At 43.5% G+C, this 27,018-nt stretch overlaps 1 protein-coding gene across 2 annotated transcripts in view; it reads left to right on the top strand.

The window, feature by feature from the left end:
- Nucleotides 1–24,201, top strand: part of arid3a (AT rich interactive domain 3A (BRIGHT-like)) — a 29,160-nt gene extending 4,959 nt beyond the window's left edge. Inside the window, exons 2-10 of one of the 2 annotated variants that reach the window (XM_042704133.1) lie at nucleotides 4,970–5,175; nucleotides 5,284–5,841; nucleotides 6,342–6,627; nucleotides 16,363–16,435; nucleotides 17,305–17,488; nucleotides 18,165–18,412; nucleotides 19,087–19,365; nucleotides 20,395–20,484; nucleotides 20,822–24,201. In XM_042704133.1, coding sequence (XP_042560067.1) covers nucleotides 5,480–5,841; nucleotides 6,342–6,627; nucleotides 16,363–16,435; nucleotides 17,305–17,488; nucleotides 18,165–18,412; nucleotides 19,087–19,365; nucleotides 20,395–20,484; nucleotides 20,822–20,967 — 1,668 coding nt within the window. In that variant the 5' untranslated portion in view covers nucleotides 4,970–5,175; nucleotides 5,284–5,479 and the 3' untranslated portion in view covers nucleotides 20,968–24,201. The remainder of the gene's footprint in view (nucleotides 1–4,969; nucleotides 5,176–5,283; nucleotides 5,842–6,341; nucleotides 6,628–16,362; nucleotides 16,436–17,304; nucleotides 17,489–18,164; nucleotides 18,413–19,086; nucleotides 19,366–20,394; nucleotides 20,485–20,821) is intronic. The other variant, XM_042704132.1, reaches the window with a different exon arrangement.
- The last annotated feature ends 2,817 nt before the right edge of the window (nucleotides 24,202–27,018 follow it).

Raw genomic sequence — 27,018 nt, 5'->3', positions numbered from 1 at the left:
AAAATATGTGACTGTTGTGGTGGGAAAGGTATTCTCAGAATACTCATGAAACTTCAGAACTGTGGATGTGGTGTTCTAGGCTCCTGTATTGTAAACGTCACCGACCAACACCTCAGTGATGTGCAACAAATGCTAAATTGCTTGTAACCCTTGCTAGATACACAAAGTCCACTTTCGCTCACTTTTGTTTCTGACAGAGTCCAGAAATGTACTTTATGTTTAAATCTGTTTCACATATCAGTGTCTAGGTAAGGGGGATATGGAAGTAAGTAGAGCTTGGTAATGCATTGCACGCAGAGGTACACTGACTGATGTGTTCACATTGGGACAAGGGTCACAGGCTTATGTTGTCCATGCATTGTCTAGAGACTACTGCTATAATACCAGAGCGTCTTTTCATTTCCTCTGCGTTTTCTCCAGCAGCCATTCAAGCTGTGGCCAGAAGCGCACGTTTCTTGCTTACAAAAGAGAGCGGCCCAGCCCTTTTGGCTCGAAGTCTTTCTGTGTCACACAGAGAGGAAGTGTAGTGAGTTGGCTTGCTTTCAGCTGTGCTTTTGCCAAAACCCACATATTAACAAGTCTCTCTGGCACGCAGACCATTTAGCTTTTCTCCTGCCAAAAAAAATGTGCAGAAGAGGGAAAAGAAAAAAGTGATTTCACTCTTTGGGACGGTGCCATGTGGGAATCCCGAGCAGCTGATGACTCCATTTTTTTTCCCCCTCCTGGACTCGTTAAGGACATTCCCCACCTCCCAAACATTTATTTTCTCCCTGGCCTGTCTTTCTTGTACCCTTTTCTATTTTGTTGAATTAAACTCTATTTTTTTATCTTCTTTTATTATACGGTCATTTTGCTCATGGCAATGGGGTTTCAGCCTTGCTGTTGGTTTGGTGTTTGAAAACAGATGGCACTCCTACACTTCTCCCTTGCTTGTTCTTCGATATGAGTCGGCACAAGCAGTTGGAGGAAACTGCCCCGCTCGTGTTCAAATCTGTGACTGGGTGGTTCCCCGCCAAGTCCTGTTAAATATTTCGTTGGGATTCAGGCATGAGTAGCCAGTGTTACGACTTCAGGTTAAACACAAGTGAAACCCCTCTATGTCTGACTGAGTCAAAACAGATGAGGCCCTATAGTGCTATTCCTGTTTTTCATTTTGCATTGCTGAAAGAGTATTGTATGCACACGGGCAAAGGAAATACTTTTATTTGTCATATTGCATGTGGCCATCTAAACTTTTTTTCGTATTAAGTATCCTTTCACACATCTGAAGTTGACCTGAATTGATTAGTTTGTGCTGCCATTTATTTTGATAAATTAGTATGCAGAGGGGAAATTGGCATGCGGAGGGAAATTGGCAGCAGAATATACAGGGGGTGAGTGTAAATGCGGTATGTTCTCAAAATGGCTGCTATGTAAAACCGGCTTGATATCAGTGGTCCTAGAACAGGTCTAACCACATGGATCAGAGATGGCTTGAGATAGAAATGTACGTCATTTAATTATAGACGGCCTCCTACCCACTGAAACTGCACAGGCTACCTGCTTATCAGCCTTGCATAGACAAAGACACGATTGTCTCCCCATCATAATCTTACACAGAGACATCCAACTCCCTTTTGAATTGACAAAAGCAACTGGTTAGTCCTGTTCATAGTGCATAAAACCTGTCACGCACTCACAAGAAATACCAAGTCTGCAGACTCTTCACATCAGAACACTGTGCATCAGTTACCCTATGGGTGAAAAGTGAATAAACCAGGTCAATAATAAAGGTTCCAGTTCCATAAATTAAGACTCCTCTCCACTGTGCCCTGTGTGCTTCTAGAGGTGGAGGAGGGTAGAGTGGAATGGAGAGAGAGTGAGGCAGGAAGGGAGATATGAGAGAGAAAATGGTTTCTTATATATATATATATATATATATTATCAGTTGTCAAGGGTTATGTGTACTCCCTCTTTTTTTTAGTTTTTTTGCTGGTGAGCATATTTAACTGAGCATGCATGTGATGTGCACGTTTAATCGTATCAGGCTTTTTTAATCATCTACTGTTTTTTTTTTTTCTTCATGAGGCTCTTTTCCAAGAGACCTGACTATAGTGAAATGCTGAAAGTCGGCGAATGAGGACATGAATTGGTGCCCAAAGCAACATTCAACGTGCTTTCTCTCTCCCGACTGGAAATATGGAGTGGTTATCACAGTAATAGATGTGGCCACTACTAGCATACTTCATAAGGGCAACCTTTGGCCGTCTGACTAGGAAGAGAGTTTATGCCGGAGCTGAAGTGAAAGGGGTCACTTGCGGAAGATTATGCAGAGTTTTGCCTGTATCACTGGAGCTGATCAGATTGTCCCTAGCCATGTCATCAAGATTCACTCGCAGAAAGTGCATAACCTGCAGCAGTGGATGTCTGAGTCACAGGTGATGTTTGTAACACATGCACAATAGTGAAAGTATTCTGTGCATGTGGGTGTTTTTTTTTTACAATTTTACTGGGTCTCAGTTTTGATTCTACTGTTAAAAATAGTCACAGACCTTATTTTACACTACCACAGCCTTTTTTTTGTTTTGTACTTTTTAAATTGAGCGTCTTTTGTTATCAAGTAACACAATTTGAATTGTTTTTGTCTTCTGGTTTTGAGCATGTGGCTTTTGAAGAATTCTTTAGAATGCTTGTGACTTCATATCCGTTCTCCTTTGAGGTTATAATGGGGGGAGGGGGACGTTTTGGAAGGTACAAACATCAACCACGAACAACAGTGGCACACATGTCAGTCCGTACCAGTGATTTCACAAGCCTTTCCTGCTCGTGCACAGCTGTATTGATATTCTTGCACATTGTGTATGAATGGGAACGATTTTGTTCTTTTTTTTTTTTTTTTTTTCATTGTTCATAGAAGTTCATGGAGAATCTCCCACACCATGAATCCAAAAGGTTTGATGCAAAGATAGAAGGCTTTTTGATTCTGTTGAATCTATTGGTGAGGAGTTACTCTCTTGCTCTAAAATGTGCATGAATGCTACTCCTTACCCGAGTAACTTGAAAGGCACTAGACATCCATCACTCAAAACACTTGTTGCTAGGGGCTCATCCCTGAAGCTACAACTCTATATACAAAGCAGTTTCATATGAGCAAGAGTAAGAAAGAAGAGAAAAGTCTTTCTCACACACACACACATGCGTGCATGCGCACACACACACTTTCTCTACCCCCCAATCCCCCCCCCCCATCCCCCCTCTTTATCACTTTGGAATTAGACCCCTTAGCGCTCTACTTATCTCACCGTCATGTTTGTTCAGACCTTGCGATCTTCAGCTCTCACCCCACCCGCAGACTCTCTGTATTGGCTGTAGTGGTGCCAGGGGGTGGGGTGAGGTTGGGGGTTAACCCATTAGCTCTCATCATTCAGCTCTCATCCTGCATTTACCGTAAGCCCCCATCCTGTTCTAACCCCTTCCTTTTCCCCCCTTGTGCCACCACCCCTATCCCAAAAGGCCCCTAATGTCCTCCTAAATGCCTTGTCTGTCTCAGCCAGCATACATTCTGCACAGCAATTGAGAAAAGGCCATGGTGGCTGCAGTTCTGAGTAGTCATCCAGTTGCCAAATGTAGGCCACTGTCTGTGGTGATCCCTTTGTCACTTCTCAACAGCTGTTTGTCCAGACATGGAATAAATTTCCCATTTCCATAAATAGCTGAGCACCAGTGTTGGAATGTGAGGCACCTGCCTGTAATGTGTGGATGTCTGTGGTATCGATATATCTGCATTCTCTCATGTCCATATACAAGATGCTAAAGACAGATTCAGTGTATTCTAGGCTCGTCAGAAGCTGGCCATTTTTGTACCAGATTAGACGGTAAATTTGATTTTGTCCTTGAAATGAAATGATTTCTATTGGCGTTAACAGTAAATCAACCTTGATGGATAGCACATGAGTGCATGGGGTATTCTATTGCACATATAAACAAACCAACTTTAGCCCTCAGAAAAGTCTCGCTACAGCTCTCATACAGCTCTCAGTTGAAACCTTGTGAATACCTGCTGTCATACGTATGTGGCCTCGAGCTTGTAAACCCCCACACAAAGTTAAAACATACCTCTAGATGTGCATTTACATTCGTTCCACTTCCTCTTTTCTCTGTACCAGAAAGTGACAGACATTGTTTGGAAGTTGGCCTATATGACCGTTCTCTCAGCTCATACTCATACGCGGAGTTATAGTTCCCACTTACAGAAATGTAAATGAAACTTGGACGGGTTAAAAAAAATCTTATCTCTATTCTAATCTTTTAGAGGAGCATACAGGATAGCTTGGTGGAGGGCACATTCTGTGTTCTCTCTCTCTCTCTCTTATTTCTCATAACCCTCTTGATTTGAATGACTTTGAAGCTAACCTTATCTCTGACCTGACCTACATAACACATTGCAATAAAAAAGTCAGAGCCCTCTTCTTTGTAGCTAAGAAGAAGACCACACGGCAGGAACAGACTTTTTGATATACAGACTCCATTCCGGTCCATGTTGCCAGGGAGAGGGAGGAGTTGTCCACCCGTGAATGGACTCAGAGTGAAACCACTCTACAGCAATTGTCATGGAAATAGATTCTGATTATGAGAGTTACGAGATGTAACCGAGGAATTCCCTCCACGTTAGTTTAGCCACGTGAACACATCAGTTTTACAGTAACACTTGCGGTTGATGGGTGATTGTGACATCCCCTGAGATTCTGTAGAAAGCATTTTGGGTGGATTGAGGCAGTCAGACCAAGTGATGACATGGAATTGATTTTTATGGAAACGTGTGAAACGAGAGTGCCTCATTCATATCAACGTTTGATAGTTTTGAAATCAGGCATATATCTCTCATTCCCTCTTCATTTCTTACTCCCCCCCCTCTTTCCTATCATGTCACTCATACCCTCTCTCCCTGTTTTGTGTGTGCGTCTGTCTGTCTGTCTGTCTGTCTGTGCAGGCGTTGCTAGTGTTTGGTGAGGTGTCTGACGGAGAGCCACTCATCCACCCAGGTGTGGCTTGCTGAAAGGGTTGCTGGGAGATTGGTGCCACCGCACACCTGTCAGTGGTTAGAGGGATCGCCAGCTGAGCAGGGGGGGGGGAAGACACCATCCAACCTACCCCTCACAGGAGGAAGGGAGGGGGAACCAGACAGACGAAGCGCTGGTGTGTAATTGCATCTGCCAGGACTTGGAAAGTGTCTGTTTTTTTTTCTTTTTTTTTTTTCATTTGTTTTTTATTAATTCAATTTCACTTTACTTTTTATCACTCAAGGGTTCCAAAGAAGAGCAAGACGGAAAACCACCACCACACTCATCACCGCCACCACCATCACCTCAGCCTACAAAGTCCTACAAACGTCTTAAACCCTGTCTTCGCTGAGGGAGGACCAGTGAAGGAAGACGCCCCTCTCCTGCTCCCCCTTTCCCCCCCCCACCCTTCCCCCAACTTCCAGCGCCTCGTCCTGGAGATGAAGCTTCAGGCCGTGATGGAGAACCTGCACAGGCAGCAGAGAGCCAAGTTGCTGATGGAGATGGAGCAGCAGAAGCAGCTGCAGCAGCAGGCTGCGCAGACCCAGGCGCAGCTGGAGCACAGCGGCGGAGGGACCGCCGCAGCCGGCGAAGAGCGCATGGGCAGCCCGACGGCCGAGGCGGAGCACGCTCAGATGGCGGCGCTTGCGGCCATGCGTGCGGTGGCAGCTGGGCTGCAGAGGGCAGCGGACAGTCCCATGTCGGAGCGCAGCAGCGTCGGAGACGAAGAAGACGAGGATGACGATGACGAACCGGAGGAGCCCTACAAGGACATGATGGGGTCTGAGGAGGAAGAGCAGTTGTAAGATATTTTGTTGTCAAGATTTCTTCTTCGTTGTTTGTTTTGCTTTTTGGAGATTTTAATTGAGTGACTTCATTAATCTTTTTAGAAAATTGTAGGAAAAACACTTTTGCAGACACTTTGGTGTGACAGTATCTAAAAGAAAAGTGTTATCTACTGTCATATAGAGTCAACATTTAGAATTGTCTTAAGCTGAGGGATTCTTTTTAGTTACTTTTTTGGCAGTACTGTCTTTTGACTGTTTTACATTTGGCACTATGTTAAATAATGAAAACCTCTGCTTTACTGAAAAACCTTTACAAAAAAAACAACCTTCCAGTGTTGAATTGCCTCTATTTTAAGCACTCAAATAGTCTTTCCAGAAATATTCTGTAAAAGCACTACAATTCTGTAAAAGCACTACAAAACCTCAGTTGTGTATCACCACGAAAGTAGGTGCCATACACCTCGAGTACAGCCACGTGCAATCACCCCCTGTCAATGGTGCCTCTGACCCACAGAAAGCAGAAGTGGGATGAGGAGGACTTTGAGGGGGAGATGGAGGAAGACTACGACGACGAGCTCCCCGAACAGAAAGGCCTGCCCATGGGCCGCGAGGCTGTGACCCCTGGCAAGGGCATCCTGCTCCTACCGCACCGCCAGCTACACCCCCACTCCCAGGTCCTGAAGCCACGGGCGCCCCCAGGGCAGGAGCCCCGCGGGGCCGCCATCCCCCCACAGGGTTCTCAGGGCTTGCTGGCCCCTCAGGATCACGCAGACTGGACGTACGAAGAGCAGTTCCGTCAGGTAGGAGCCAAGGGTTGGGGCTTCCTGAGCCAGGGAAAAGGGGTCCCGTCACCTGGGTCACTGCTCTCGCTCTCTCTCTCTCTCTCTCTCTTTGTCTCTCTTTGTCTCTGTCTCTGTCTCTGTCTCTGTCTCTGTCTCTGTCTCTGTCTCTCGTGAGTGTGAGTGTGGGGGACTCGGACAAAGATTCTGCGCTCCATAAAAGTATGTTTGCTGACTCTGGGTCAGTTTCTCTTGAGTCCAGTTCTCTAAGGTAGGATATGGAACAGCTTATGCTGATTCAGTACACTTTTTCTCATTTGTATTTTCAGCTATGAAATCATCTCTGTCAGACTGGACTGTCACTTAATTTGCCTTTTTTTATTTTTGGTTTCTCTGTGGTTTGGCTTATCGCTACTAGCTACACAAAAAGCTGTCTGACAATATTTAAATTGCTTGTGTGTTCAGATTAGAGACGCCAGTCTTGTTTCGTCTTTGTCACTTTTATGATGATAGAGATGTGTGTTTGGAGGAAATGGTAATGACAGGAGCATTTGATAGAGTTTGATCTCTTAGAGAATGTTTGGCGCCACTGAATCAACTGACAACTGACAGGTGCTTCAGCTGTGTGTGTGTATGTGTGTGTGTGTGTGTGTGTGTGTGTGTGTGGTTAAATTCACCACACCCTGAGTTTTTTTTTTTTTTAATGTATGACAGTAAATGTGTGGTTAGTTTCCTTGTTTTGCAGCCTGTTGAGCTGTCAGGCATTCTGATCACACTGCCCCAGGAGCTGGTGACACCACTATGTGTCTCAGTTATATGGTAGTGTCGGACCAGTGCTCCTGGTCAGGGCTAATGGTCAACAGTTTGATAAAGTCTCATCTCATCTCATCTCCCATCTCATCTCATCTCACTCTCCAGTTCACTCTCACCACTCGGCCATATGTTCGTGGCCCTAAAGACCCAGTCCTAAGTCCTAAAGATGGTGGACAGCAGGTCAGATGGAGTTCACATGTGATTGCTACTGCTGCTGATTTTAAAAGGACAAAATGTGCATCGGACACAAAGATGTTGAATGAGATGTCTTCCTCATGTATCCCGCAAATTTGAGATATCCGACTTCCTTGTGTCATTTGATTTGGTTTGTGTTGGCCTAGGTACCCCTGTGCCAATAGATCTTCAGAAGGCATTCAAAAGTTGGCAGTTATGTAATCAAACATGCCAGTTCCTTGTCCGTTAAGATAATGTTACACAATCATCTGTTAATGTCAAGTGGATTGCATCATATGAGTGGCCTTCTGTCATAACCTTTAATAGCCATGGAGGGAAGACTTGCACAATGCTTTTCCTTCTTAAAACAGTTTTTTTTTTTTTTTGCAACCACTGCATGTTGTTTTTATATGAAAGTATTGAGGTTTATTCCCTTTAAAAATCCCTTTATTTCCCCTGCTCTGAGGGAGCGGGGACCTGCTAGGAAAGGGTTAAGGCTGAGCAGTTTATTTTAGGCAGGTGGGTGTAGGCCTTTGGAATGTGCCTGGGGCGAGTGATAATCTGACCACTCTGGACGCAGACCTCTCGCAGAAAGAGCCGCGTGTCTCTATCTGTCGCTGTCAGTTGGAAGCCCTCCAAACTGAAAGTGGGAACACACACTCACTCTCTCGCCTTCTCCCCTCTCTTGCCCCACACAAGCACACACACACAAACACACACACACACACAAACAAACAATTGAATCTTGAATTTCAGGTGACAAGAAAACGGCATTAAAGCTGAACATACCAGTTCCCCCTCCCCAAACCCCCTTCCAGCCTCACCCTTACCCTCAGGCTATCTGAAGACGACTGGTTTCACCTGTCCCAGTGTGGACTGGGGAAAGGCCATACTAAATAAAGTCCCCATGTGCCTCAGCGTGCTTCTAATTTTAATGCGACTATTAATTTATCAAATGTCGAGGCACCTTGCCAGTGGCGCCTGATAAAACTATCAGCCACAGGCAGGCGCTGGGTGCCAAAAAAATAGAGCGAGGGATTTATTAGGTGATATCAAAATGAAACAGCAGTGGATTCATCAAGAAAATGGCACAGATTTAATTCTTATGAGTGAACTTTCGGTTCATGCTTCTCAGGGGCAAGTTTTTACTGTACAGCCAGATAGACAGACCAATAGACACACACACACACACACACACACAAGCTGACACCTGAAATGTGACTTATTCTTGTCAGTACATTTGTGGTCTGTTGAGTGAGAGAGATCTTTATTAGGATAACATGAGAGTATATAGATTTCAGAGATACTTCACTCTACAGCATGGGAAAATTGAAGGCGTATTTTATTACAAGAGCTCAAATGTCAGTATGGCGCCCTATCAGTGTTTGCCAAGGAGGGGAGTTATACTGCAAACAAAACTGGATAGACCACCATTAAGAGCTTCAGGAGGATTTCTTTGGTAGATTCCCTCCTGTTTGTGTTGTGTTTCAGACTCATATTACAAGCTTCCTTTGTAGAATCCAAAGCTGTTTTTTGTAAAATTCTTGATCACTTTTGCTCAGAAAGTTGGCTGTTTTCTATGACCTGACACCCAGTTGTTCAGCTCTGACTAGTAGTTCAGCATTTCTCTTTGAAAGTTTTCTTTTCTTTTTTGGTGGTGAATAGATGCTGAGGCTACAATACCGCTCAGTACATCTAAAGATAAAAACAACCAAAAGGAAGTGGAATACCTCAAATTTGGGCGACTCCCCACCCATTCCTGAAGTGTCCCAAGGCTACGTGAGATAAAGAGAGAGAGAGAGAGAGAGAGAGAGAGAAAAGAGGAGGAGTAAAAAAGAAAAAGGCCTTTGAAGTCCTTGCTGTCTCTGCTTGCATTTTTTTTTCCTTTCCAAATCCAAGCCAGTGGGGCAGATGGACTGCAGATGGACAGTAAAGAAGGCATCTCTTTAAAAATTCAGCGTGCTCCCTCTCCGGCACGGCCGCATCCCGGGCGCCTGCATTAAAGATTGATCTCCACAGGCTAGATGAGGCTGGGCAGTTGCCACAGGCACCAGCGAGGTCACTCCAGACCTGATACAAAAGACTTTATTGTGATTTCTCTGGGGGGCTTTTTGGCCTCCAGTGGCGAGTGGCAGGGAGCTCAGAGACAAGACAAGGAGAATCATCACACAAGCAACCCTACTGCTTTGTACCTTGCCATTTAGCCCCTTTAGGTCTTTTTAACTCAAAGCAGATTCCAGCGTTATTTGTGCATTTACATTGTAATTTGACAAATTAATTTATGCCTTGCTGAAGCTTTCTGTGATGTGTGTAACTTGAGCTTTGCTTTTGGTATCTAGGAGCAGGTTACTGAATGCCTGTCAACACAAGAGCCCTGTCAGAGGCACCATGGGAAATATTTGGCCCCTGCCGAGAAAAAACAATGCCCATGTGAAAATTATTAACACTCAATTGAGTGTATTAAACTCAAACATTTTGTAATCCTTTGCGTAGACATTCAGGATGCCAAAGATACTGTTGAGCCCAAATTAGGATACAAATCATAATGTGCATGTCGATTTGTATCTGCGTTCGTTCTTAATCCCATCAATAAAAGCATCCATGACATTGGATTAGACGTGTTTTCCACTTGTGCGCCGTTTTTCCCGTGAGCGTGGGGGCTGGCAGGTGGCCTGGTGTTCTTTTCATTTGTCATTGTGACATGATGTATCCATTTATGGGGATTACCTCAAACAAAATATGCTCTGGCCGCTCCTGCTGTGCAGCACCTTTCAGCCGAACACCAAAGCCAGCTGCTGCCATTGTGCTTTTAGTTGCACTCCTGCAGTCTCCTCAGGCTCTTTGCACCACGGTCTGTGTCATTGCAATTTGGTCTTTTTTTCTTTCTTTCTTTCTTTTTGTTTCGTCCTTATTCCCCGAATTCTCACAGTCCCAAATTCTTGAATCGTTATCCTCAACCTATTCTGCCAGCTTCATCATGCATAACACTGACAAACCACGGTTTTGTCATGTCCCATAAAAGAAAGAAATGAAACAGTAATAAAATAAAGACCGGAGGAGGGGAAGAAAAGGCTTAATTTTCTTCTTATTCTCCCACCGTGGAGTGGGGCTCAGCAGCAGTGGTTGTGAGTGGGGACGTGGAGGGGCGGTGGTGGTGCACAGAGAAAACCTGAGGGGGTCGGACTTTGAAGAGAGGCCAAGCTGCACGCCACGCGTCAAGGCGGCCCCTGGCTGAAAGGCAGGGAGTTGGAAGATGTTCAGCACATGCTTGCATGCTGGCTGTGCCGTGCTGATGTCAGAGTAGAGGAGCCAGGGGGATTCTGGAACTTGGCAGGCGTTCAATATGGCGCCGAGAGGGAGGAAGGGGCGGGGGGGGGGGGGGTTGTAGCGGCAGGAATGTAAACAAAGATTGCATAAAGGCCTAGGCCAGCAGTTTTTTTTATTTTTTTTTAATTATTATTCTTTTCCTGTTTCTTTCCACTGTATCCTTGAGAAATTGGACTTGTCATGTAGCTTGTGTGTTTTTGTTTTGAAGCAGTGCATTTCAGATGTATTTTTCATGTTTGTCTTGAAAGCATTTCTGTCAGATGTAAAGGAAAGTGTTATTTAAAAAAAATAAATCTTTGTTTGGTTAAGATCAGCATTTTAAAACAAAGTAATTGTATTTACTGTCACAGGATTATTGAGTACAGGGCCTGGATCTTTAGAATTTCTTCTTTTTTTTCTGTCTGATCTTTTCAATACCTTGCCTGTAGGATCCGATTGATTTTAGTGTAAACGGGCAAAGGCCATGTGTGATGTTTTGGTTAAACATGTTTAGTGATGTGGGCTGCAGTGTGTCAGTAAGGCAGCAGCAGCAGCATCGTGTCTTTTGGACACCTCACTGTCAGACCATCTTGGCACTTAACCCCCAACCCTCCCACCCCCAGAGGCAGCCCTCTGCCACCCCTCTGCTCCAAATTGTTAATGGAGGAGTGTTGTAAGGCGGCAGTGGGTTCCAGCCATCCCCTCTTACTCACAGAGGACAATGGAGGGGGAGGGCATGTGACAAGGCATGGACAAATCAGAGGTCACAAGGGGTTAAACACTCACTGTGCCCTTATTGATCGGACAGGGCAGCGAAGGTTGTCATACTGCAGGAAGTGTGTGTGTGTGTGTGTGTGTGTGTGTGTGTGTGTGTGTGTGTGTGTGTGTGTGTGTGTGAGAGCAGGGTGATTCAGCTAGAGCTGTGCGACGAGGATTCATCTATCAACTCAGTCATCCCCCCTAACATTCCTCCCCCTTTCCTCCTTTCCTGTTGAACAAAAACCCACTCCTCCTCATCTGACAAAGCCCAGGTCTTTCTCTTCTCCCCTCCAGACACAACAGTCCTCCCTTTCAACCCCAGATTCATCAGCCAGGGGTGTCTGTCTGTAGAGGGGCCTCCTAGCTTCAGCTCTGTGCTCCATCAGGCTCCAGTCCTGCAGATATGTGCTGATGGTCATTTGCTCTGTGCCAGCAGAAGAAATTTCACCCGCTGCTATCCATGTTGCCATGACAACGGCAGAGGCGATTCAGTGCAATTATCAGTCATCAAGAACATCACAATTAGATTTGCCTTTTCATGATTAATCATAGCTCGGGTGTCAGGGCAGTCCGTCTTGTGCGTGTCTGTTTTTCTGACTGAGACACGGGTTGAAGGATTGTTCTCAAAAGGTTCTGTGATGTTCTATTCTTTTTTTTATTCACGGTCTTTGAATTCTTAGAATCCTGGCAAATTAATCCAACAAGCACACCCTAACTGACTACTTCACATATTGATCTGCCAGCACACAGTGAGGGTATTGTTCTTGTCTGTCTATCTTTTTTTTTTCACAAGGATGGAATTTGGTGCTCGCACTTTCTGTTCATGTGACCTATTTGATGTTTCCAACTGCCCGACCCCCCCCCCCCCCCCCCCCCCCTCTAGCACGCAGAAATCAGAAATAGACTCGCATATATGGCTTCACACACACACGCAGAAAGTCAGTGTGTGATACTTTACCTCAGGTGTTTGATCTGAGTCTTCACCATGTTGAGTGTTGCATGATATACGCATGTCAGTATGAACCAAGATGTTTTCTCAGTTTCCAGACATTTTTGTGCATCTGCCTGATCTTTCTAGTTGTACTGTGTTCATTTCTTCAATTATCTTTACCTAGATTTACAATTTCTTTCTTGTTGTGTGGAGCGTTGAGCAAATGTAGGTCATCGTAGTCAGAGCTGAGTGAACGTCTGCAGTCACCCAAACCTCAGCCTCAGTGTGCTGTATGTATCACACAAAGGATTCTGTCTCGCTGATCTCTGAATCATAGATGGCATCTGACACACAGCAGTTGAATTGTGAATCAGGTTGAGAAGGCAGGAATTTCACCAAGGAGCAAGGGGGGCTTGTTGTGACCTGTAGATCTGGATGTTTCAAACTCTCAGCCCTCCTTTTATTTTTAGTCAGCCTGAAGGGTCTGTGGCCAAGGACACCGTAGATGCGGCTAGCTTTAGGTCTTTGTCTTTTATAGTTGAGAAGAGGAGCCTTCATCGGTCGAGCATATTTATTCTGGTGTGAGAAAATAGGTGGTTAGATTGTTGCTATGCTATGTTGCTATGTCATTTATATTTCTTGTTGAGGTTGGTAGCGGTTCTTCATTAGATCCAGGTGCTTGTGTGGCAGAGCTTTCTGTGGCGTACTCTCTGTTTTTCTCCCTCTCGCAACGGATTCTTCTCTTTGCTTGCAGAAGTATCGCAACATCTGAGGAAGTGTCAACATGGTCTAAGCAGAAAGTGCTTGTTGCTTGTTTGACAGGACCTGGGTAAAAATCATTGTGAAAGAATGACTGTGCTCTGTGCATTTATATAGTTATTGCATACAGTGACTTAATCATAGTCTTTACTTTTACGCTGTGTGTTTTACTATATAATGTTCAGCTTGTCCCCTCCATTGCCAGAATAGGCCCATATCATGTGGCTCTGTGGCACCCACTCCAGACCCCTCATGTTGAACCCCCACACCATACATGTGTCATCCCATCCCCCACACTCTTTAGCCTACTCCTTCCTCTGTCTCTGTGTGTGTACACTGAAGAGAGTGTCTTCACTGACAGACACTCACACACACAATCCCCCTCCCCCTCCCCCTCCTCCTCACTCACTCTACCCATAGACATAGTATACTATGTCTATGACTCTACCTCTCTTCCTTCTGTCTGTGAATCGCCATCTCCCTTCCTGCCTGTTTGATTGACAGGCGTGAAAGGGCGGCCTAGTATTTCGGAGTGTGTCGCAGAGAGGCCACCGGCCACTCTTGCCGTCCATCCTGCGCTAAACACTTCCCAAAACACTTGTTGTTCAGGAGATAATTTTGTAGTAATTTCGCACTGTCTTCTTGTGTGCATTAATTCATTACTGCACTTCAATTTCTGCACATTCAGTCTATTGAACGCATTACTAAAATCATGGCTCAGGATTGAGGCACTTGAAGCAGAAGACTGTAACAAACGTCAGTGCAAGGAAAGGATGCTGTTAGTTTCATAAGAAGGTGCATGGATGCGTGGCAGTGGCCACGGCATAGGCTAGCGCTGTGCCATTAGCATTATTGCATGTTGCTCGGGTCTCGCCTGCTGCAGAAATAGCAGTACATAATGAAATGCTTGTGGTGTTGACGATCCCTTTGATCTGCGGGGGGCCTGTGGGTGCAGAGATGTAACAGAGTGGCGTAAGGGCTTGAGGCCAGGCCAATCGCTCTTCAACCTCTAGATCCTGAAACTGAAAAGTAAGCAGAACAACAAAACTGCAAAACAACCAAAAGAAGAAGCAAAAACTGTTCAAAGGAGTTTCATGTTGTTTTTTGTTTGTCTTTTTGAGTTTTGATGAGGATGGCTGTATGTTGCCTGGTGGCCAGTTTGTTCAAGCTTTGTGTGTGTGTGGGTGTGTGTCTCTTGACATTGAGACGCCCTATCAGTGTGTGCCCTAGATTTTACTAGATGTAAAAACCTTTGGCTCCCCACCCTTCTTTGGCAGATAAACAGATGTGTTCTGCTCAAGGTTGTAGTGAGGGAGTGGTTCTGTGTGTTAGGTTTAGGGTGTATATCTGTATGGAGTTTGGGGGGGGGGGGGGGGGGATCTCTCTCAGAGGATCTTGAGAAAAGGATGCAGCTGCATCCAGCAATAAGACTAAAGGGGCCAGTTAGGGGGAGGCCCATGCTATGAAGGGGGAGGGGATATTATTGGTTGGTTCCACTGTAACATGTGAGAAAACCGTTAACCATTTCAAGTGTGTGTGTGCGTATGTGTGCACGCATTCTGTGTTTGCGGAGAAGGGACCCCTTTCTCCTCACAGGGTGGGTGGTACATCAGCCTGCTGCCTCTGTCGTGCATTAATGCTGTGTTACCAACTGTGCCATTCAATCAACCTGTAACCTGAACCACACACACCCATACCTCATTCTCCACCATTGTCCCCACCCACACTCATCCGATGAGAAAACCCCCATCACAATGTCTACCCTGTTCTTTGATCCACCCTAGGAAGAAACAATGTAAAAAAAAGACTCAGACTCTCCACAGTTTGGCAGTGGTGCCAGACCTCTCTGCAATTTAACACAGAACCCTCCATCAGTGTCTTTGATGCTGTGGCGGTTCTTGTGCAGCACTCTGTGGCTCACGGAGGAGAAGGGGCAGGATTGCCACTGGAATGCGGAAGAGGAAGGGGAAAAGCCAGGGGACCAAGAGGGAGATCCATTAGAAACTCTCTCTCTGTGTGTGTGTGTGTGTGTGTGTGTGCGCGTGTGTGTGTTTTTATGTGAATGTGTGAGAGAAAGAGAGAGGGAGAGAGACTAAGGGGAGCCATTTCAAAGATTTATAGTGTGTCCCTCCTTGAAAATGCATCCTGTAATTAAGCCTCTACTTGCCTGCAGCCTCTCCACCCTCCCCCATACATACACCCACCCCCCAAGCTCTCTGATAATAAGATCTTAGGCGCACTCAGCGTCACTAATGAGCACTAAACAGCCAAAGAGAAAATGGGGAGCTTGTGGGTCACCGTGAAAATCATGGAGAAGCAGGGAAGGGGAAATGGAGTGGAGTGGAGGGGAGTGGAGTGGCGTGGTGTGGTGTGGGTGGAGGGGTGTTTGTGGAGGCTAGAAGGGCCTACGTTTACTTTGCCGAAAGCCAACGTCTCTGTCATTCCATTGCCTCTGTGTTCCCAGGAGGCATAATGATTAACAGCCTTTCATATCAATTTCTCTGGGAAAAACTCAACATGGGATGGGGGGTAGAGAGACTGTGTGTTTGTGTGTATTGGTGTGTTTGTGTGTGTGTGTGTGTATGAGGAGTAGTTTAATGTCTTGTTAGATTTCCCCTGAAATGCACAGGTTCAAAGTCCAAATAGTTTTTATTTAGTCTTAACCAAAATGTTTTATGAGAAGGAAATGTTTTGCTCCCACAATGCCCTTTATTGTGTGTGTGGGGTGGTGTCATATCCTTCACTGGAAGGTTTGAACATGTGTTTGCGCAAAATGGCAGCTGGACTACCTCAAAATTCTCCTTCCTATTCAGTCTCTGTGTCTTTCTTTTTCTCACCCTCTGTCTGTCTCTCTCTCTCCCTCTCTCTTCCACCTCTCACACACTAGCAAAAGTCCAATCCATAGTGTCAATACATCCCAAGTTATAACATGTTTTCTGTTTTGTCCTCCTCCCTCTTTACTTTCCTCTCACTCTCTCACTCTCTCACCCTCTCACCCTCTCCTTTCACTACAGCTGTATGAGTTAGACGGGGACCCCAAACGCAAGGAGTTTCTGGATGACCTGTTCAGCTTCATGCAGAAGCGAGGTACGTAGCTGCAGCTAGCGCTGACACTGGTAATGTGAAGAGTGGCACTCACAGGTGGGTTCCCATTAATTCCCTGACCACTCACAAACACTAGCTCGGATTACCCTGGTTGCTTGATTGTGCTGGCCGGCATTGGCCTCGGTGGATTCTGGGAAAGATGGCAGTGATCGCCAGTTCTAGGCCGCTCACGCTCACACAACACCCGGCCCACACCTTCTCTGACACATGAACACCATTCTCAGCTTTCACCTAGATGGGTGGATCTTTATTCATTTCTGGGATGATTGCTTTATGGTCTTGCCAGCTCTGGCTGTTCACACAGTGTATGAGAGCTAAAATAGATTGCCAGTATCTCAGCATATGAAAGTCACGTGGAGCGTTTTTTTTTTTGTTTAGGTTGCTGCCATATCTCATTACGTCAAAACATTGCCTAGTGCTTGTGAGAAGAAAGATTTTCTCCCTCTCCCTCTCCTTTTTTTTTTTTTTTTTTTTTAAAGACATTGCATCTGTTACATGCACCTACACTGAAGACTCTTTGGCGATAATCAGTTTTGGCGTCGTAATGTTATGAACGATTTTTGTTTTGAGACGCTCCCCTTTGAAACCTCCCAAACGCTCCCAAAGCCCATGTGAGTGGTTGCTCAGGCAATCTGATCCTGCCCCCTAGGGGTGAGATTTGCTCAGACTTTAAGTGGTTACAATTGTAGGATTGGAACCATCAGGGCTTGCTTTATCTGCCTTTGGTGTTCCATAATTATTGCCTGAATGTCAACTTGAATGAACCTTTGTCTTTGCCCTCTCCCTCTTTCTTTTTCACTCTCCATCCTCACACATGAACTCATCCTCCCATCCACTCACCCACACTACAGGAACACCAGTCAACCGTATCCCCATCATGGCTAAGCAAGTACTTGACCTATACATGCTGTATCAGCTGGTGACGGAGAAGGGTGGGCTTGTGGAGGTCATCAACAAGAAGCTGTGGAGGGAGATCACCAAAGGACTCAACCTGCCTACCTCAATCACCAGTGCTGCTTTCACCCTCAGGACACAGTGAGTGCCACAGTGAGGCAGTGCAGTTTGGCTGTTATTACTCAGCGATCGCTAGCTAGCAATCAGTAAACGCAAACAGCTGCCCCCTTTTATTGTGCCACTTTCTGTTTCAGTATAGAACCTTTTTGTATTGGCTCATAAGCCTCAGTGTGGAGATTTCACATTTTTGCGAATTAACTCATACTGATTTCAAGAGACGAGAACGTGTGGAGGATGGCTTGTGGTTAGCCATTGTCAACTGTCTGATGCTTAGACAATGTGTGAACAGGAAGGTATAGCTAATTCGGTCCTGTTTGTGCACTGGAGTGTGCCACAGTTGAACATTTCTCCACACACCAAGTGCCTCTTGCTGGTCTTTCCTCACAACACTCTCAGCCTTCTGGGTTTTGTGGCTGGTTGTCTACAATGAGGTTTGCCCAGACGATGTAGATCATGTCAGAAATTCCTAGTTTAGGCTATTAAGTTGTTTTAGGCACATAAGGTCTCAAAAACAGTAGACTCTTAGGCTGCCTTCATGCAGAAAGAAGTGGACATGCCTCTTAACCATCTTAAAGAATCTTCTACACAACCTGCAATGTGTATCCTGTACAAAAAAAAATGCATATCCTACAATACTGGAAACAAATGGGTAAAAAAACGATCTGGACTGATTCCCAAATGGCTGTTCTTACCACAGATACATGAAGTACCTTTACCCTTATGAATGTGATAAGCGGGGGCTGAGCAATCCCAACGAGCTCCAGGTAGCCATCGACAGCAACCGGCGGGAGGGCCGGCGGCAGAGCTTTGGCAGCTCCCTCTTCACCTACTCTCCTAACGGCACACCCACCATGCTCTCCTCCCCCAAGCTCTCCATGTCTGGCATGGGCATGGGAGTAGGTACCAATGGGGCATCACTTACAACCATCCAGAAAATCAAGAAAGGTCTGTAGTTATTTTCTATGATGTTGCCCACCAAAAAAGCATTGTATTATATTATATTTGTTGTATGTAGTAATTAGTCTTTATTTATCCGAGTATGACTGAAAGGCTTTGCACTTTGAAGGGCAAAAGTGTTTTTTTTGCGCTTCATTAAATTAGTAGGATGCCTGGTCTGTGGAATTGACCACCAAAACCATCTGAAACTGTCGTTACTTTAAGTTGACTCATACTGGGTTTTTCTTTCAATCTTTTTCCTTTTTTTTTCTCACTTTTTACTCCAGATGGCTAGATGCATTTGCAATGAGTCACATCCTTCCACAGTCATCACAATTTCTGCTTTATGAAATCTAGCTTTTCTTGTCATTAGCACATTTTGCAAACTTTCAAACTGTCAGCTTCAGTTTCTTTATCTGATTAAATGATATATATACTGCAAAGCATCACTTGAAATAATTTGTTTTGTTGAAGATTGTTTGTAATTAACTAGAATGAAACTTTTACTTTTCTGTGCCCCAATATGCAATCAGGCATCAGGCCTGTAGATCTTTTTCTTTTTACAGACCTCAAAGTGAAAAATTTAGTGTACATGAAGTTAACCAACCCTTATGCTCCTTTCCCCTACCCCTCACCCGTGTACCCCCCCCCCCCTCACCTACACACACACCTCCTGACTCCAGAGGATGAGGCTGGGCAGCACTTGTCTGCGGCCGGGCGGCTCTCCGGGGCTCTGGCGGGCCACTCGGCAGCGGTGCAGGCAGCAGCCGCACAGGCAGCTATGGCAGCACAGGTTGCCGCGCTGGAGCAGCTGCGGGACAAGCTGGAGGCGGGCGAGCCGCCGGAGAAGAAGATGGCGATGTCCGCCGAGGAGCATCAGCGGCTCCTGCAGAGGGCCCTGCAGCACAACCTGCTGGCCATGACCGCACAGATGCCCATGAACATTCGCATCAACAACCAGGGTGGGTAGGGCAGCTCAGCATCACGCACTCACACACATTGTAGACAAATCCTGACATAACAGCTCATTTCTGACATGCTTCGCCTGTGTCCTACCTACTCATCTACTGACAGGATTTACTGTGGTTTTTATTTAGTAACTGTAGGTATGTAAATGGCCGCAGATTTGTTTTCCATTTTTGAGTTTCCTGTAAATAAACACATCGACTATGCAGTACACATATGAGGTGTGGAGGTGGAAAATTCTTCTTCGTGGTAATGCCTCAGAATGACATGCTGATTTCATTAGAATGTTCTGAGAGAGAGAGAATCTGAGAAAAACAGAAAGCAGAGCTGATCTACCTGAAGGGAAATGTCATTCACACGTTCTGCCATTCATATTTTCTGCAATTACTGCATGGGGGGGAAACCCTTCCTTCACCTCAGCATTTGCACTTCTAATTGAGTTTGCTGAAGGAGTAAATAGTAGCAGCGGTAGTAGTATTATTACAGAGTCAGGGGATTTTGTGAAAGAGTCCTATGAACATTAGTCATTTCTGAAATGGGCTTGGTGTCGCACGTTTGTGTATTGTTACATAAATAGCTGCCATGTACCTGCCCTGTTCAACTGTCTACATCCCCTTTTGTTGTTTAACTTGGATGTTTAAATGGATGTTTAAAGTGCATTATGTTAATCCCCAGACTAGTTTTAGCATAGTTTTAGCCTGCCAGAAAGTGGGCGTATTGGTTACACAATACATTAACACGTGGAGTGCATACATAAGTCATAAAGACCACAAACAGAGAAGAGGACACCTAAGGACCGTTGTCCAGGAGGAGACACACATATACACATACTCATGAACTACTCCATCCCTGATGATCCATTTACAATCAAACATTGCTTTATTATTACTAATTATGACATTAATAAAGCCTTATTTTCACATCAGAGCTTCTTATCTACCCAGCTAAAAACACAAACTATACAGTATAAACCACTGTGGTCCAGTCCAGCATGTTTTTTTAAGACTCTTCTATTGTTCCCACAGATGGCAGGCAGGACACAGCCCTCAATCTGACCACCAACGGCATGAGCAGCATCAGCATGTCTGTCGAGCTCAATGGAGTTGTCTATACAGGTAAGAGATGATGGCGCCACCCATTGGTGGCTCAGGGGTACAACAGCGGGCCTGCTTCAGGGTTTGAGTTTGGCTCAGGATGCATTTGAAGAAGGCACGATTGCTTTGATTCTTTAGATGATCACAGATAAAGAGGTGGTTTTTGCCATTAATCATAGCAGAGAGTCATGGCATATGTTTACTGAAATATACAGGAATGCTGCAAAAGCTCTTTCCCAACTTCCTTCAGGTCTCTTCGTCCTTATGATCCATTGTTCAACAGATCAAGTTTTTTAATGTGCACTTGAGTTTGTAATTTGAATCATAGTTACTCAGCTATTTGTGCTTCTTTTCTCAGGTGTACTTTTTGCCCAAGGGGCGGGCCTGTCGTCCTCCGGTGCTTCCGCGTCAGCCAGTAACAACAAAGCCTCCGGGGGGCGTGGTGTCTCCCAGTCCCTCCCACACACACCTACCTCATCCACTTCCAGTAACCCACTGCCTTAAGTCACCTCCAACCAGTAGCGTTCTCTTTTGTTGTTGCTAAAGAAAGCCAAACATAAACCTCATTTTCTACAGAACCAATGCCAAAAACAAGCATATACAATGGTTACAGACAAAAACCCAGACCACTTGAAATACACTATCTCAGGTTTTCTCTTTATATTCTCTCTTTTGCTCAGAGGCCAAAAATATCATAAAACGAAAGGAAAAGATCCAGTTCACGATAAAGATATATATATATAAATATATGGGGAGGGAGAGAGAGCAGAGAGAGAGAGATCTATGTATGCACATCCTGTGAATAATTCATTTCTGCTCCATATCAGCGTGATCCGAGATCAAAAGAGAACAATAACCAGGAAGGGCAATACACTGTTTACACATTTACACAGTGACTGACTGACAATGAAGCTTCTTAAAAGGAAACTAATAATTATTATTATTATTATTATGCAAACATAGCAAATTTATTATCCTTTTATTTTAATATACAATCAACGAAGTAACTTTGTGACCTCATCATGCAATGCTCTCTCAAGTGTGCTTTGACTATGGCTATATATTTGCTTGTGTTTGTGTGTGTGTGTGTGCGCGTGTGTACGCGCACGCGGGGACGCACATGCGCGCGCATGAGTCTGTGCAGGCTACCTCTGATAGAGACCCCACATACAGACATATATGTCTCTGTGAGCTGTTCCCAGCCGAGCCTGTGTGTCTTTAGTCTTTTGCGTTGCGTTTCCATTTGGTTTTTCTTTCTTTTTTTTTTTTCTGTTTGGGTCACCTCCCATAGGACAAACAAAGACCTTCCTATCTGGTCTGCATCAAAATGCAGTTGTTTTCCCAAAAGTGCATTTATCGAAGAAACCTCACATTTTTAAGATCACAGAAGCCTACAACTCCTTAACTCCTGATATATAGCAATCCATACCTTTTATATAATTCAAACAAAAAACCTTTAGAAGAAAGGAGGCATTTTTCGCTCAGGTACATTTATTTTAAAAGGCATTATTCAACTGTGGGTGAGGCCCATGGCAAAAAGTTCTCAGGTAAAATGGCCAGGGATGGAGGGTTACTTCATAAACTTTAGGAAGTACAAAACATTTGACCCAGGATGGGAGAGGAGGTCACTGACTAACCCTGTTACAGGGACAACAGGGCTTATTATTTTATTCTCATTTACTTATTTTTTCTGATTTTCTCTGTCTTTGGGTATGAAATATTTGTACGTAGATATCCATAAATATGAATTTTAATGAATATATCTGTTCCTTGTAGCTTTGTATTTGTAGCACACATTTTTATTAGCAAAAGTTGTTATTAGTTGTCATTTTCCTTGGGTTTTTTGGTTGTGTTACTCCCTTTTATTTGCAAAATACCAAATATTGAGACGTGCAAAGACAATGACATTTTAAAAATCTTTTCCAAACTATTATTCTTGATTTAAAATCAACAAAATGTTTTGATGGCTCAAGTTTGCCCAGTTTTTAAACTTTTTCACGTTTCCAAGTCATGCACTCTGCTGCTGGACAGAAAGTCATAGATTTTGACCTCCAAAGATAGAATGCTTTAAATCATGCGGTTACCTGTCCTTTGTGTACAGCTGAGGGCAGGAATCAATCAGTGCCATATAAATTCATTAAACAGCTGATGGTGATATCCCCTTGAAGCATGAAATGGCATTCAGACCCTCTTGAATGTACCTGTAGTCTCACTCTGGGCAAGGACTCTGTGCCTGTCTGTCTACTGCATTGAATGACTGTTTCCAATCCTGTTTACACCAAAAACTGCACTTGATCAGCTTAGACTTGGTATCAAATCTATAGTCATTCTCTTGTCCTTTGCTATCTTGTATGTCTATGGCTGGGCTGTTTGTGCTCTAAGCTGTGGCTTCAAAAAGGACAATTTTGTGAATGTATTGAAGAAGTGTATGGCACAGACACACAGCTCCCCTACTTAACATGAGTACCAGAAATCTGGGAGTACCTAGATCTTGAGTTGTAGTCAGGAGCCACACATAAATGTCCTCATAGTTGTGCGCACATTATCCCAACATTAATCAAGAACAAGACAATCAAGTTCTGGAGAGAGCATGTGGGGTGTGCAGACTATCCCATATATTTATATTTTTACATTTCTTTTATGTCATTAAAACACCAGGACAGAACAGCTGTACAGATAACTGCTGATAGATGGGTTTGACAACAATTATAAACAAATCACAAATTGGCTGAAAAGTTCAGGGGTTCTGCCAGAGTTTAGAGTATAAACTGAAACAAGATGAGTGACTTAATGGGGCTAAAATTAGTCATATATGTTGTATGTTCTCGGAGCTAAATCAAAGAACAAAAGGAGATTTGTCATATGCACCGTGAGTATGTATGTAGCCTTGAAATTGGGTATCACCTAATCTGACGAACAGGCAAAACTATTCAGTTCAGATTTGCCATTCAAAATGAGCCACCACTTGTCTGCAGTTGGAGAAACTGGTCTCACTTTCAATTACTTCTACACATAAAACGTGAAGCATCCAAAATTCTTCTTAACTTTTGAATGGTACCATCAAAAGTATCCTTGTGAGACACTGAGCGTGCTTCTCATAATAATCATAACCCCAAATTCTGCTGAATGGATTGAGACTTCTCAGGGAAGAATTATTTTGTGTCAATCATTAATCAGTATATGGAAAACAGTAAACCTTGCGGCCTTATTTCCTGAGCCACTGCTTCTAAAATGAGAACTACTCTACCTCAAGTGCAAGAATTCTCTATTTATGGCAATCAAATTAGTCTCTTAACACAGCAAAATGGCGAGCACATCATTCAGTTAAAATAGAATTGTTAATAGAGGTCCCATAAAGGGTGGTCATTGTGGTTATCAATTGTTTGCCATTTCGGCCCACCTGACTGCTGATACTTCGAGCTGAAAGGAACTGGGCAATAAATGTATAATTCAATTTACCACTTTTGGCACTGGACAGCTATGAAGTGAACAGGGCTAACACACACCTATGTATCCTCTACAAAGTTTGCCTGGCCCTGATGGATGTTTTTGATACTGCAGTTGTACAGTGGCCTTTACTGCACAGCTTGCAGTTCCTGTGTAGTCTTGTTTCCACATTTCTTCACATTATATTAGTACGGATGCATTTTATTTATTTTTGTCTTTATTTTATTGTGTCTTTTGAAAGGAATCTAAATTAAATAATCAATCTTTACACAGAGCCTTACAACTTTAAAGCATGCAAAATGTGTTATGTTATTGTATACTGCAAGGACAAAACATTGTATTATAAAGAAGACAATGTGGTAATTGTAAATGTAGGATGCCTTATGCAATAGCCATCTTAAGTAGAAAGATTCAGTCGCCTAAGATGAGAGAAAAAATATTACTATTAAGATATACAAGAACACATAATTCTTATAATAATAATAATAACACATAATTGTTTGCTTAACTATTGCTTTCACATGGGAATTTGGAGTATAAATGAGGCATTTGTCGTCTTCTCAGGAAATACAGTTCTACCTCCAGATAATGGACATATTCATTCTTGGGCTATGGTTACAGTTTTAGTGTGTGCATAAAAGAGTTATTCTATATTTTATGTGTTACAGTTGATTTCAACAGTAGCACTTTTGCATAAGGGTTGATTTTTATTTCTCGTTTTGATGCATTCAACTACTACTTTTAAATAGATTTTTTTTGTATCTGTGTACGTGCTCTGTGTGTTCTGTTCAACATGATTCTTGCTATGCTACAACCATATTTTTACCATTAATTAAAATGTGGATTAAAAACCATAGAGGAAAAGCATGAGGATGTGGTATTGAATGCCACATATAGGTTTTTAAATACAAAAGCAGAAGCATTCATTTGAGACATGCACATAAGAATGTTAGATGGTGTGATGGTGAGGTGTGTTCAAGACAGTTTCATTACTGCTTTACTTTTATTTCCTCTCACCGAGGGGCGAGGAACGGCCCTTACCTATTTAATCAAAGAAGTTTGTATGTGTGAATACTTAACTTTATTTTGAATATAACTATATCAAATATATCCATTTTTCAAACCTGCAAATAGCTGTCAACTAAAATGTTATTCTTGCCTCCATCACATTTTGTTTCTTCACCTACATTTTGTTCTTAAGACATTCACACAAGTGGGTGTATGAATGTGAAACCATAATTTATGGAAAGGATTATCTAGCACTCTCTCTTCTCTCCCTCTGTTCTGTTGAATGTCAGTAGCATTTGGATTGGAGTTTTGCTGGGGCATAGGATTAACATAGTGTTTTTTAACTTGTGCAACTCTTTAAAAAACTTTGATTTGAAATGCCTTTTTCAAAATTGTCTCTAACAACTATCTGTATACAAAAGGCTGCAATGTAAGTACAAAGTTTTAAAAGGTGTGTGTGTGTGGTGTGTGTGTGTGTGTGTGTGTGTGTGTGTGTGTGTGTGTGTGTCTATTCAGCCTTGTCTACTAATGTACAGAGCATTGTCGCTTGCAGTTAACAGATATTCATGTCAATGGTTTGTAACAAAAAGGTAAAAAATACACTCGGAAAGTTTACATTTTATATCTGTCCCACAATGTTTTTTTTTTTTTTCAAACTTCGGATATTGCTAATTTAGAGTTTTGACTGTAAATCAAAATGTGCTTAAGTAATAAAATTCAGTTCTGATATTAAATGTGTCTGTGTGTGGTTTCAGTAATCTAAGATTACATTTGAATTTTGATGTAGTTTAGCTCCTAAAAAAAGACATCACATTCTAAGCTCTCAGAATTGATCTAATTAGCTATAATCCTGTCAAATACTAGGCTACTATAGGCTATGGTGGTATTTTGCTTTAGAATCGCCAAACATACACTACCGTTCAAAAGTTTGGGGTCACCCAGATAATTTCGTGTTTTCCATGAAAACGTACACTTTTATTTATCAAATGAGTTGCAAAATGAATAGAAAATATAGTCAAGACATTGACAAGGTTAGAAATAATGATTTCTATTTGAAATATTAATTTTGTTCTTCAAACTTTGCTTTCGTCAAAGAATGCTCCATTTGCAGCAATTACAGCATTGCAGACCTTTGGCATTCTAGCTGTTAATTTGTTGAGGTAATCTGTAGAAATGTCACCCCACGCTTCCTGAAGCACCTCCCACAAGTTGGATTGGCTTGATGGGCACTTCCTGCGTACCATACGGTCAAGCTGCTCCCACAACAGCTCAATGGGGTTGAGATCTGGTGACTGCGCTGGCCACTCTATTACAGATAGCATACCAGCTGCCTGCTTCTTCCCTAAATATTTCTTGCACAATTTGGAGGTGTGCTTTGGGTCATTGTCCTGTTGTAGGAGGAAATTGGCTCCAATCAAGCGCTCTACACAGGATATGGCATGGTGTTGCAAAATGGAGTGATAGCCTTCCTTATTTAAAATCCCTTTTACAAATCTCCCACTTCACCAGCACCAAAGCAGCCCCAGACCATCACATTACCTCCACCATGCTTGACAGATTGCGTCAAGCACTCTTCCAGCATCTTTTCACCTATTCTGCGTCTCACAAATGTTCTTTTGTGTGATCCAAACACCTCAAACTTTGATTCGTCTGTCCATAACACTTTTTTCCAATCTTCCTCTGTCCAATGTCTGTGTTCTTTTGCCCATATCAATCTTTTCTTTTTATTGGCCAGTCTCAGATATGGCTTTTTCTTTGCCACTCATCAGGCCAGCATCCCATAGTCACCTCTTCACTGTAGACGTTGACACTGGCGTTTTGCGGGTACCATTTAAAGAAGCTGCCAGTTGAGGACCTGTGAGGCGTCTATTTCTCAAACTAGAGACTCTAATATACTTGTCTTCTTGCTGAGTTGTGCACTAGGGCCTCCCACTTCTCTTTCTACTCTGTTAGAGCCCTGTTGTGCTGTTCTCTGAAGGGAGTAGTACACACCGTTGTAGGAAATGTTCAGTTTCTTCGCCATTTTTCGCATGGAATAGCCTTCATTTCTAAGAAAAAGAATAGACTGGTGAGTTTCACATGAAAGTTCTCTTTTTCTGG

This window comes from Clupea harengus, unplaced genomic scaffold (genome assembly GCF_900700415.2).
Source record: "Clupea harengus unplaced genomic scaffold, Ch_v2.0.2, whole genome shotgun sequence".
Taxonomy (NCBI): domain Eukaryota; kingdom Metazoa; phylum Chordata; class Actinopteri; order Clupeiformes; family Clupeidae; genus Clupea; species Clupea harengus.
The sequence above is the reverse complement of the archived record's forward strand: the minus strand, read 5'-3'. Positions and strand labels throughout refer to the sequence as shown.